Source organism: Barbatula barbatula (assembly GCF_947034865.1).
Source record: "Barbatula barbatula genome assembly, chromosome: 6".
NCBI classification, from domain to species: domain Eukaryota; kingdom Metazoa; phylum Chordata; class Actinopteri; order Cypriniformes; family Nemacheilidae; genus Barbatula; species Barbatula barbatula.
In genome coordinates, this window is record NC_136765.1 from 12646428 (window position 1) to 12658364 (window position 11937).

At 38.4% G+C, this 11937-nt stretch overlaps 1 protein-coding gene across 1 annotated transcript in view; it reads left to right on the forward strand.

Moving 5' to 3' along the window:
• myo6b (myosin VIb) overlaps positions 1-11937 on the forward strand; it is a 52091-nt gene that overhangs the window by 38373 nt on the left and 1781 nt on the right. The window contains exons 28-31 of the mRNA XM_079458811.1: positions 1713-1873; positions 8058-8161; positions 9547-9678; positions 11413-11631. Coding sequence (XP_079314937.1) covers positions 1713-1873; positions 8058-8161; positions 9547-9678; positions 11413-11631 — 616 coding nt within the window. The remainder of the gene's footprint in view (positions 1-1712; positions 1874-8057; positions 8162-9546; positions 9679-11412; positions 11632-11937) is intronic.

Here is an 11937-nt window from a genome sequence, read left to right on the forward strand (position 1 = left end):
GTTCTTTGTTTTATGCTATTCTACTTGTTTTGTTCCTTTGTATGTGCTCCATTCTTTTCTATTTCTTCTGTTCTGTCTATTCTATCTGACCTTTTTTATTTTAATCTACTCTATTTGCTCAATTCTGCATTTGTTTTCTGTATACTTCTTTTTCTAACCTGTTCTGTTCTATGTTTTCTTTCCTGTTCTGTTCTATTTTATTCTACTCTCTGTTCTATTGTATTTCAGTTGCTTTGATCTCAAACAAATTTGATCCTGTTTGTCCTATTTTGTAAATTTTTCTGTATTCTTTTATATTTTTCGATTCTATTTCTGTCTGCTGTTCCGCTTTCTGTTCTTTGTTTTATTTAAATTCATGCTGATCTGGGGCTGTTCAAAGATTAATCGCAATACATCGCACTTTATAAATACAAAATAAATATACAAACACATACATGTATTTATTTAGGACATATTTGCATGTATATATTTGTATTTTAATATTAAATGTTTCCTAAATACGTATACATGTACAGTATGTGTTTATAAATACAAAAAGAATGTGCACAGACATATTTTTATAAACAAAAACTTTTTTCTGAATTTGATGAATTGCAATGAATCGCAGAACGGCCTAACTCTCTTCTATTCTTTTTACATTTATCCCTTCAGATATTGATAATTATTTCCATTTTTATTTGACCTTGCCTTGCTGTGGTTTCTGCAAAATTTCGGAGTCATTGTATAAATCAAAGACCTTTGCGATTCACTTCAAGACACACCGCTGTCAGACCGTTTATAAACTCTTTATCATTTTTTATTTTCAGCCGTAACATATCACTCTGCTTTCCTCCACATGTTATTTTCCTCTTCTGCTTTCAGCCATTTGATAAATGGCCCAGATTTATCATGACCTATAACCCTTTGTATAAATATATATACACTATATGAGTATTCAGCCTCAGCTGCTTTGCTCTCTGCTCCTTTCAGTATAGCACCCTGCATCATTCTTCTTTCTGTCAAATCTTTTCTCTGATGAAATGCCCCATCTAAGCTTTTTTGCACTTCAAGGCCCATGCTGTGGTCCATTTCATTTGTTTAGTTTTTTCCTGTTTTTCATTTCACACAGTCTAGACGTAGAATCTCAGGCTGGCGGGTTGGGGTATAACCTCGGATATATGCCTAATCAGACCTCAGCACACCGCAGGAGCATAATGGCTTAATATCCTTTGAGTGGGAAGTGCTCCTGGTGTCTGCTGTAGATGATCTCTATGTCCTTACTTGCTATTGGATGGAGAGATATTTCAGCCTATCTTTCTAAAAACGTTGGTACACGTTGGAAACAGCATTGAACCCCATTGACTTGCATTGTTTGGACAAAACAACATTTCTCAAAGTATCTTCTTTTGTGTTCCATAATTACAAGGTGAATAAATAGAGATTTTTGTCCCTTTCAAGTAAACATGTTTAGATCAGTTTTACTACAAAATATAACAAAATGTACCAGTGGATGTTGTCATTCCAATTTATTTTTTGCATCACTACAGTTAAACCTGCTGAAGCTCAAAGAGAAAGTATTTTCTGTCAGTGTCCCCGCAGGAACACATTTGTACTATGCCGATGTCACGTGAAGTCATGTTGGAACCGAATGAAGTCACAGGTGTGGCAAGCGATGGAGTTGTCCGGTCCGCATCTGCTTGTTATTGATTTCTGGGATTGTGTATTTGATCCAGGCGGAACTGGACATGCAGCTTGCTTTGGAGCGGGAGGAGGAGACTCAGAGACAGACCATAGTCGAGCAGGAGAGAAGAGACAGAGAGCTGGCCATGAGGATCGCTCAGAACGAGGCCGAGCTCATCCAGGACGAAGCCCAAATGGACCCCAGCCTGCGCAGGTAGACACAGCACACGCACAAATGAAAATATAAAGCCAGCACATCAAACAGCATCACCAGGTGAAGTTGGATATACGAGACCCATGCTGCTTCGTGCCTTGGTCGCCATTCATAAAAGGCACATAAACCACAGATTATTTTTATACAGCGATTTCCATGTGAAAAGAAGCTGTACGGTTGCACAGCGGCTTTAGAACAACAAACAAAGAACAAAGTTCTGCCACACAGGAAGCTCAGCATTATATAAATGCCATGATGCATTTTTACCACGGGCAAGGCATCTACGAAAAAAGGTAAATAGAGGAACACGAGAAACCTGCTGCGTTGTATTTCATTGAGTTAATGGAAGTGGACAATATAATAACATCAAAAAGTTATTTCGAAGAGTCCTTTATAGGATTATTTTGTGATCCAAACTTTGTGCTTGTGCTTCCTCTTCCTTCCAGTAATGGGATCACAAGTTCTTGGTTCTTCCTGGAGATGTAAAATCAGACTTTCTTCAAAATTTCTGCTTCATTAACTTTAACCGCACTCACTCACTCACTGTCACGTCCTGCCACCCTAATCGTTCCCCAACCTAGATTATGGATTATTCATAGTGACTACATAGTGACTATAAGCCACAACAGTCTTATATTAATATTAACCCAAATACTTTGTGCATGATTCAGTTCTTAGAGTTTAGAGTGAAAAGAAAGGCCTGGCACTTGCAAACAAGTGAGCATTATGTGAGAAAATTATGGATGGAAAAACAACATTTGGACGTTTATTTATGTTTTTGGGCCAATTGTTGATCCATTTCAATCGTATTAGTGATGCTTGCTCGGGCAACCGTTACCGTAAGTGTAGCTCATACTTAAAAAAAATTGTGATGCAATTTTCGTGATGATCTTAGAAACAACAAAAATCTGAATAAAACATTCAGAACATTATTGGAGCAAGTTTTGTACCGTCAAGCAGCTCTCGTGTTTTCTTCAGAATACGAAAAAACCCAAATGGTTTTTCTTCACATAAACATACGTATCAAGGAAATCCGGACACAAAACATTTGAATTTTCTTTTACATACGTTGGTCCATTTCAGTCTCATTTTCAGACTGCTATCCCATAATTTATGTTGCTTCAGAATGTATGTTGGATTTATGCATGACATGTTTTTTATAAACAAGCGCCGCATCCTGCACCTGCCGATGGGAATGACACGCTGCCTCTCAGCATGAACAAGAAAAAACTGCTCTCACTTTAGTGTTTTCTGCGGTTGTTTTGAGGCACTTTTGTTTTGATGATGCTTTTATCGGTGTGTATTTTTTGGGAGGTTCATACATCAGTACTGATCAAACCAAACAAACATTGTTGAGATTTTACATTTTTGGTTTACATGGCTCATTCATGTGTTTATAAACCCTCCGCCGCTTCTTCCTTAAGGCACTTGTACTGTTCTGTATATAGTATATAGCCTTTAGAAGTATTTTACTTTTGAATTATTTTAATAATCTGTATTTTATCGTAAAGTGACATTATATGAACCTGCGCATTATAAATAAGATTCAACAACGGTTCAGTTTATTTGGAATACATACTTGAGGAGGCCTTCATCTTTGCCACCCATACTTGCATTGGCTTTGTGATTAAATAATGACACTATCACTATTTTTGGACGACTATCACTTTAACTATGTTTGAATACTGTAATACAACAATACAGCTCTGTTGTTTCTAGTGTTAAATAGTATGTAAACCCAGTTATTACATGAATTAAGATTCTTATTGCTTTTGTGACACATAAACACGGCTATGAGTGCTAGTTAACAGTACAGTTTATTGTGGTGGTTAATAGAGGTGTTGCACTATATCTAGCTCACGATTGAATACAATTGAAGTCAGTTTAGGGCAACTGTATAGAAACAACATGAATAATTCCATACAAGGGGAGTCGCGGTGTATGTAGATAGAAACAGCTCATTCTAAGATAATAAAAACACAACACTTAAAGACATTTTATATATTGTATTGCATTTTTGTCAATAGATCCTCCACAAAATAACACCTTTAATAGAAAGTGAAAGAGTCATACATTAGAATAAAGAAAGAAATGATGAAACCTGAAGAAAGTCTATATTTAAGAAAACACACCATGCGGATATCTCTGTTACTTGTTACTATTTGTAAGGTAGTGGCAAGCGATGGAGGTTTTGATGTTGTGTTTAGCTCTATTTAGTACCAGAAAGCAGTGAAATAGATGATTTGTCACATTTCCAATGGGGACAAATTGTAGAAACCTATTTAGCAGAAACATCTGTGACCTTAACAGCCCCATTATTTGGTGTTTTGAGGCGCAACGTTCTTCACAATTAGGAGTTAAAGCAGGTTGCCCTCTCCAATCTCTCTGAAGCAACTGGAAGACGTTCTGATAGACGAATGTACAACTGACAACTAGAGCCTTTTAAAAGTTTTACAAATCTATTGCGGTAAGGTTTAAAGTTGTATTAAAGGCCAATCTAACACTTTATTAAAAAAGAGACATCACCTATTTCCTGGTGTTCACATAATTTTGTATCGTGATACATATTACACTACTAGTTAACTAGTTTGTCCCAGCAGTTTGTATGAGCTTGCTCAAAACAAATGTTGCACTATGCAAAAGTCTATGTGTCAGTTCTCGGCTCACACCGGCGCGTGTGGTTTAATCAGAGGGGTTTCCTGGTTCACTGACTCTTCTTGCAGGGTCTCAGCTAAGCAGCTCTGCTCTTCACAGTTGTCAAAGTTGACAGAATGCTGCTGCACCCCGTGTCACCATGTTCAGCCATGCAAGAGCTTATATCCGCACACGCACGCCGCCAACCCTCTTCTCTTCTGGGACTCCAAGTGTGGCTACTTTTCAACGAAAAGTTTGCTGTAAGGCTGTAGGGTAACTTCGCTGCTTTACGAGTTGAAAGTGTCGCTACTTTTTCAACGAAAAGTTTGCTGTAAGGCTGTAGGGTAACTTCGCTGCTTTACGAGTTGAAACGTTTGCCCCGGGTACAAGAATACTCGTCTGCTGTAGAGACACTTCGGCCCAGATCTATTTTTAGTAGGTTGCGAAAGATGCGTTTGTCATCAAAATGATGTCTCGGGAGGTCATCACAGTTCATTATTAGCGACACTTTAAATGGCAAATGTCAAAGAGACTTGGGGTGGGCTCTTTTGACTTGAGAAATGTCACTAACAAGCTTAGCAACCGCTGGCAAGCTTTACCTTTTCTTAAAAAAAAATACGAATTTCGAGTTTTAGTGCTAATGGACAAGCGTGGTGATGAACTTCCGATGTTGTCAGAGGTCGGGATATACAACAATAACTGAGGAAAGCCACATTTCTGTCAAATTCACTTATTACAGTATAAACACTAGCTGTTGTCAAAAGAATGAATCTTTCAACCTTTTCATGGTCGCGCCCCCCTGTAAGCCCACTTAAAGAACTGGCACCCCCCCATACTGTACATTGAAGATAGATAAGATAATGTGTAAAATATGTTAGATATAGTTTCTATATATAAACTATACTGTATATAAGACGCCAAAAAATACCTGTATATGACGGATTGATCTCAAGACATCAGATTATAAATGTAACAACCCCGGCTGATAAAAACAAAAGATACCATCACAGAAATTAATGGTTTCCATTAAAATACCATTAAGAACCATTAGCTTTTTGCATAAAACTATTAAAATATATTAGTGTTTTGGGCATTAATCCAAAAGAATTAATCTGCCAGATCACAAGAACAGTGCGTGTCTCATTGATGAGTTTTTACAGATGCGGTGTGGTGTCATTTGCCCGTCGAAAATAACGCTTTACATCTTTAAAAACTGTCAACCGCTTTAGACAGCCATCCAAGTTCAGATTTAAGTTTAAGTTCACTTTGATACCACGCCACTCCCTCTTTATTTACCCGCACTCTTGAACTCATCGGGAGAGAGAGAGAGACTTGCGCTTATTCTGAAATTACAGTCTGAAAGACAGATTCGTTTAGTAGGACTAGGTGTTATAATCCCGATATTGCAGCACAGTTTGATGACATTTCCTATACATTAAGCGTGACGGAGGAGCAGTCAAGTATATGGGTAGTGAAAAAGGAGGTCCGGGGCTTCAATGGGTTCGTCAAGTAGGCATCCTCTGTGTTTGGGGAAATATAGTTATAATACATAATGTTTATAGACATGCTTAACTTGAGTGATCTACCTGTTTCTTAAGAGGATGTAGAGGTCATTGCTGCTGCGTCCTGAGCGGACGTTTGCCTACTTTGTTTGTAGATATTAAGCTTTTGTACGCAGCCTAAAATTGCACTACGGAGGACCTACAATGAGTCTACATGGCCACTCAAGCGCGCAGCTTCAGACGGAACATTGCCCTCCATCAATTTGCAGTGCATTCGCGATCGAGTTCTAAAGGTTGAGGTTTTGGGGGAACCGTCGCGCCCACCCCCGCGTTTTCTCCTCCATTGAAGTCCATTATAAGGAAACGGCTCGGCTAAAGGCAGCGCAAACTGACAAACATAAACTTTTCTGATATCTTGCTGATGTTTGATGTCGAAACTGATATCCTGACGTCTGGCAATATCAGAAGTCACTACGCTTATGCACAGAGTCCGTTAAATTGGTTACATATTTGGGCTACCCCAGTGTTATGGATTTGATATTTTTAGTCAATGCATGAAATGCAAACTCTCAGAGAATGTATTTTTCACATAAATATTGAATCAACTGTTTATATTTTACTAAAACGACTATCGAGGACGATGGAGTTCAGACGTCAGAAAAATATCAGTCTATGCACAAGTTTCCTTTTTTAAAAGAGAGAAAAATGATTGTGTTTTGGATTTGACAAAAATGGGAAAAAAGTCAACATTGTAGGATTCCTCTGAATGAAAATGTGCAAACCAGAAGCAATAATACCCAACAAATGGAGAAGGATTACTATTCATAGACCATAAAATACTTATTTTATTTTCATTTGCACATTTATGAAATATGTACAGTTATGGATGTGACAATTCACTTATCAATCCTGCTTTAAAACGTTACCAACCTCCAGTATTTACATCTGAGCTATCAGTATGGTGAACTTTTCATCTTAAGCTTGACATTTGCCTGGAATTGCCCATTTTTCTCCTCATTCACAGGCTTGCTTGAATTAGCTCACTTTCGATGTGTTATTTGAAGCTGCAGGTCTAAAACCTGTTACCTCATTATATTGGATTTATCTTATATTGCTCTTTAAATTGCCTTTTCCAAGTAGGAAAACACTTCTTAGACTGTGCAAATTAAAATCCGTAAACTTCTATGCACATTCTGCTAAAAGTCTAATTGGACTGTGCCAAAAGTATCAAAAGTATAGATTGCAATTACGTTTTTTTTTATCTCTCCAGCCAACCAGGATGGCTTGAAGCCATACTGAATGCACACGCTTACAGTTGCGATCACATGGTACAAAAGCCTCAAATTTGACAGGCTTGGAGATACCATTAGGATTAGAACAAGGACTCTCAGGGTAGTGATTTTTTGGCCATTGCCCCCCCCTGACACCTCAAAGACCCTGTCTAAGGATTCGAGCTCTGTGCCCTGCGGGAGTCCAGACCTGATGCTCCTGCAGAAACCCTCATAGAGATAATTTACGATGTATCCCACCTTCACCATTAGCCGCTATTAACCGTCCTGTTTGCAGCCCAGTGTTGCCAGGGCTGCATCTAATTTGCTCAGTGACGTGTTAATTTGGTGCTATGTCCATGTCATTACAAGATTCAGAGAGAATGTTTCTCCACCTAAGCAGACGGCCAATTAATCATCGGATCCTGCTGTGGCCTGGGGACCATTGAGCTGCTGGTAACAGGAGCTTTTGCATCGGTTGGATAGGTAGCTTGTGGAAAAATAAGGCAAAGGAAAATACTCCGTCCACATGTGAATACGTTTGAAAATGTATTTCTTGTTTTAAAACGCTCATCGTCCCTTCTTCAAGTGACTTCCAGAAGTTACTTTCATACACAAAAAAAGTGAATTCACACTACTTCATTCTAACTAGATAATACAATCTCATAGTAGACGCATGGCCAATACATAGAGAATAGGATCTTTTCCCGGAAAAGAGGTTAAGTCTGATATAAGGACTGTTTTCACTGTGTCAAACGTTCTCCCTCTGTGCAATTATAGGGGTGCGCAGGTGCAGGCCAACAAGGTGGCAGCTGGGGTGAAGAAGTGCGACCTGAGCAAGTGGAAGTACGCTGAGCTGCGAGACGCCATTAACACCTCCTGTGGTAAGAGCATAGTCTCCCCTCGATGTGACCCGGGATCGTCCCGGTCATCTGAGCCATTCATTTTTAGGAGCATGTGACATTTTGAAACCGGGGAGGCGGCAGGTAATATTTTGGACAGGGAAATATTTGAGAGACTTTACTTAAAGCATATATGTATACTGCATTACTAAAGTAGTTTTAATAGAAGATATTTTGAAGAATGTTGTTTACAGCCCCCCATTCACTTCATTGGTTACAATAGAAGTGAATGGGGGCATATGCTGTTCCGTTACCAACATTTCTCAAAATGTCATCTTTTGTGTTCTGCAGATGAAAGAAAATCATACAGGTTTGACATGACAAGAGTCAAAGAGTAAATGATGACAGAATTTTTATTTTTTGAAGGTGAACTATCCTTTTAATTATGCCTTGTAATGCACCTTATAATGCATTGTAATGTCGTATGAATACTTGTACATTATAGCACTTATAAATTCATTGTTACACTTTGCAATATTTATTTGGTTATAATTCTTTACCGCAACATTTTAATGTACTACAGCACGCATTATGAACAATTATGATGCATCATTTCCTTTAATAACCCTTTATAATGCATTATACATAAAGGCTTAAAGTCTAGTTTTAGCGAGATATTGAATGCTTTATTTATTTGGAGAACGGGGACTACTATGTAATATTTAGAGACGTGAAGGATTTTATGATCTAAGCACAGCATTTTATTTCTGTCTTTTGATTTTGGGGTGAAGATGAGCTCAAAATGTTTCTGACAGGTTAGGAGAGATTCACTCTGATACTCATTTTACACTTCGAGAAGGTGGAAATGGTCTTGTGCCTGGCCGGTTTGCTACAAAAATGTTGGCTTACATTTTAAATGGTCCACAGGGAATGAAATCGAATCTTAACTACTTTGAAGATTTCCTTGTAATTGGCTGACAAGGTGTTTTACACTGTAATCTGTTCTACAAAAAGAAAATGTCACATGCATTCAGAATGCATTTTTACGTGTCATCCTTATGTTTGAATGTCTGCACGGACAATCTGTTCATCCACAGAAGCAAGGAAATCCGATCTTTTATGTAAGAGTTTAACATGGCTAATGCTGAATATTTTAGTATGAGCACTGTACAGTACATCATAGCTATATTACAAGGTATGTATTACGTTTTTAATCCCAGATTTTCAATGTTTAGTCTCAGACTTTCAGACTCCACTGTTTCCTGACAGTCTTCACGGGATAAACCTATAAAAACTGTTTCTAATGAGCAGATGCTCCATATTCATGTATAGCATGAACGTAACCGCTAACAAGGGAATGCATGTTATGTGAAACTCATCATGCATAACAATGCAGCTACTGAATCTTTGATATCTTTCCCTTGTAGATATCGAGCTGCTGGCAGCGTGCCGAGAGGAATTTCATCGACGTCTGAAGGTGTACCACGCCTGGAAATCAAAGAACAAGAAGCGTGATACAGATACAGAGATGAGAGCTCCTAAATCCATCACTGACTATGGTAAGCTGTTAACTAGACCTGCTTCCTCAAACACAGTGGAGAAACATCAGCATGGCAAACCCTACTGAACAGGCTGCTATAGATCCAGGGGGAAGTTGTGCTTTGGCGTAATATTTCTTCTGGAAAGATTATGTACAATACGTTCTTTACATATTATTACTATTAGACGTGTGTGTGCTACATCCATTTTTCAAGGTTAAACTTTATTGTTTGCTCTTGTTTTTGAGCCTTGGCGCAGTCACACACAGTTTTGTGATTAGCTTTAGCATTGTGATGAATATAATGCAAACAGCTAGAACAACATCTCAAGGCACTCGGTGGCATTTCAAGGGACTCGAACCTCATTTATTTCCTTGCTAGAAAAGGGACGTCTGGAAAGCCTTCGCATTTTAAGTGTCTGCTCGTGCAGAACCATCAGCAGATTTGGAGCCGTGTGACCTCTAGGTTCTCCTGTCAAATCCTTAGATGAATCTTACCTTTAAACACCGGAGTGCTTGTATCAGGCGTACCGGGCTTATTCCGATACTTTCCGGGATGAAATCGGACTTCTAGCTTCGCAGACAATATTGGAGTGCACAGAAGTTCTCGGATAACTTTCTTACACAATGCCGTCCTCTGGATGCGTTTGATGTTTAGGGATGACAGATGTAAGAGATGCACTCTGATTTATGACTTCATTTATGTCTGTTTGATATGCATTTCACGTAGGGTATAAATAGACTGTAGATAACGTATCCAGGGAATATCATATTCGCAGAATTTAATTAGCAGTGCTTGCTAAGGCAAACATCACTATTACTTTGGCTCTTTACTTGGGCTTTGAATAAATTTCAACTTGGGTTTTTGCGAACTGAGCACCATTTGAGCTAAGGGCCTGAATGATACTGCGGCTCGGATGGCTTATTGAGGAGAGGCTATTACCTTTCGATATAAACAGAATTACAAATTTGCTTGCAAGACAATAAAGCGCTCAAACAAATCCTAATGGCTCGCCGTGGAACAGGGACCCAGGCTATAAGTAGAGATAAGCATATGAAAAATAATGAAACTTTTTTGGCAACATTCTGATAATGCCCTATAGCAACCACTTACAGAAGTGGCCAAAAATAGAGGATTTATTTGTGCAATATTTGCTTTAAATGCTCCCTCAGGTTAGATTAAAAAAATAAAATATGAGGTGTGTGGTGCAAAATAGACAATTGGTATTTATAAAATACATTTATATTTTTATTGTAATTTACAAATATCTTTTTATATTACAGGGATATTTTAAAAACTAACAGGAAACAAAGCATATGGTTAAATTGACTATAATTTCATCAGTTCTTATTATATATTAAATATTAATTATTAATATTCTCATACATTTTTTTAGTAATATTTTCAGTGAGCTAGCTTTGTGTTGTTTTTTGCCAAATTCGTCTCGCTTGAAGTGTAAACTTCAGGCACAACTACACGTTTTTTCTAATACTTTTCTCATAAAAGATTCGAATGAAATGCAAAGAGGTCAATTTTCCAAAGTTGGGCATTTTTGGCCAGGACTGTACAGCGCCATTCAGATTCTCTTGACCCTAACATTTTTTGATCTGAACACATATTGTTAGATTTCTTAAATTGGATTTGTAGACTAAAATCTAAATATTCAAACATAATAATTTCTTTGACTACAAAACTTAAGCAACCTACTCAATATAGATAATATATCGTATTGTAAACTATTGTTACACATTGCAGCCCAGCAGAACCCTGCCCCACCAGTCCCAGCCCGACAGCAAGAGGTGGCGATGAACCGACAGCAGCGCTACTTCCGCATTCCCTTCATCCGCCCCGCAGACCAGTACAAGGACCCGCAGAACAAGAAGAAGGGCTGGTGGTACGCCCACTTCGACGGCCCCTGGATCGCCAGGCAGATGGAGCTCCATCCAGACAAGCAGCCCATCCTCTTGGTAGCAGGTACTAAACGACACCACAGGCGCTGCCAGCGTCGATTTCTTCACCGCAGCCTAACGCTTTGATAATGCTGTGTGTTCAACCGGTAGAACATTGTACTAGAAATGCCAAGATCATCGATTCCTATGAAACACGGAAACTGATCAAATGTAAACCTTGAAGTCGCTCAAGTCTTCAAAATGTGTAAATAAGATTAGGAATTAAATTCTCCTATACTGCAAACAATGAATTCTTATTTATAAGAGTTGAAAGATAAAATCCGGCTATTGCTGTTATCTGCAGAGGTGTATGTGTGCCTTGTGTATTCAG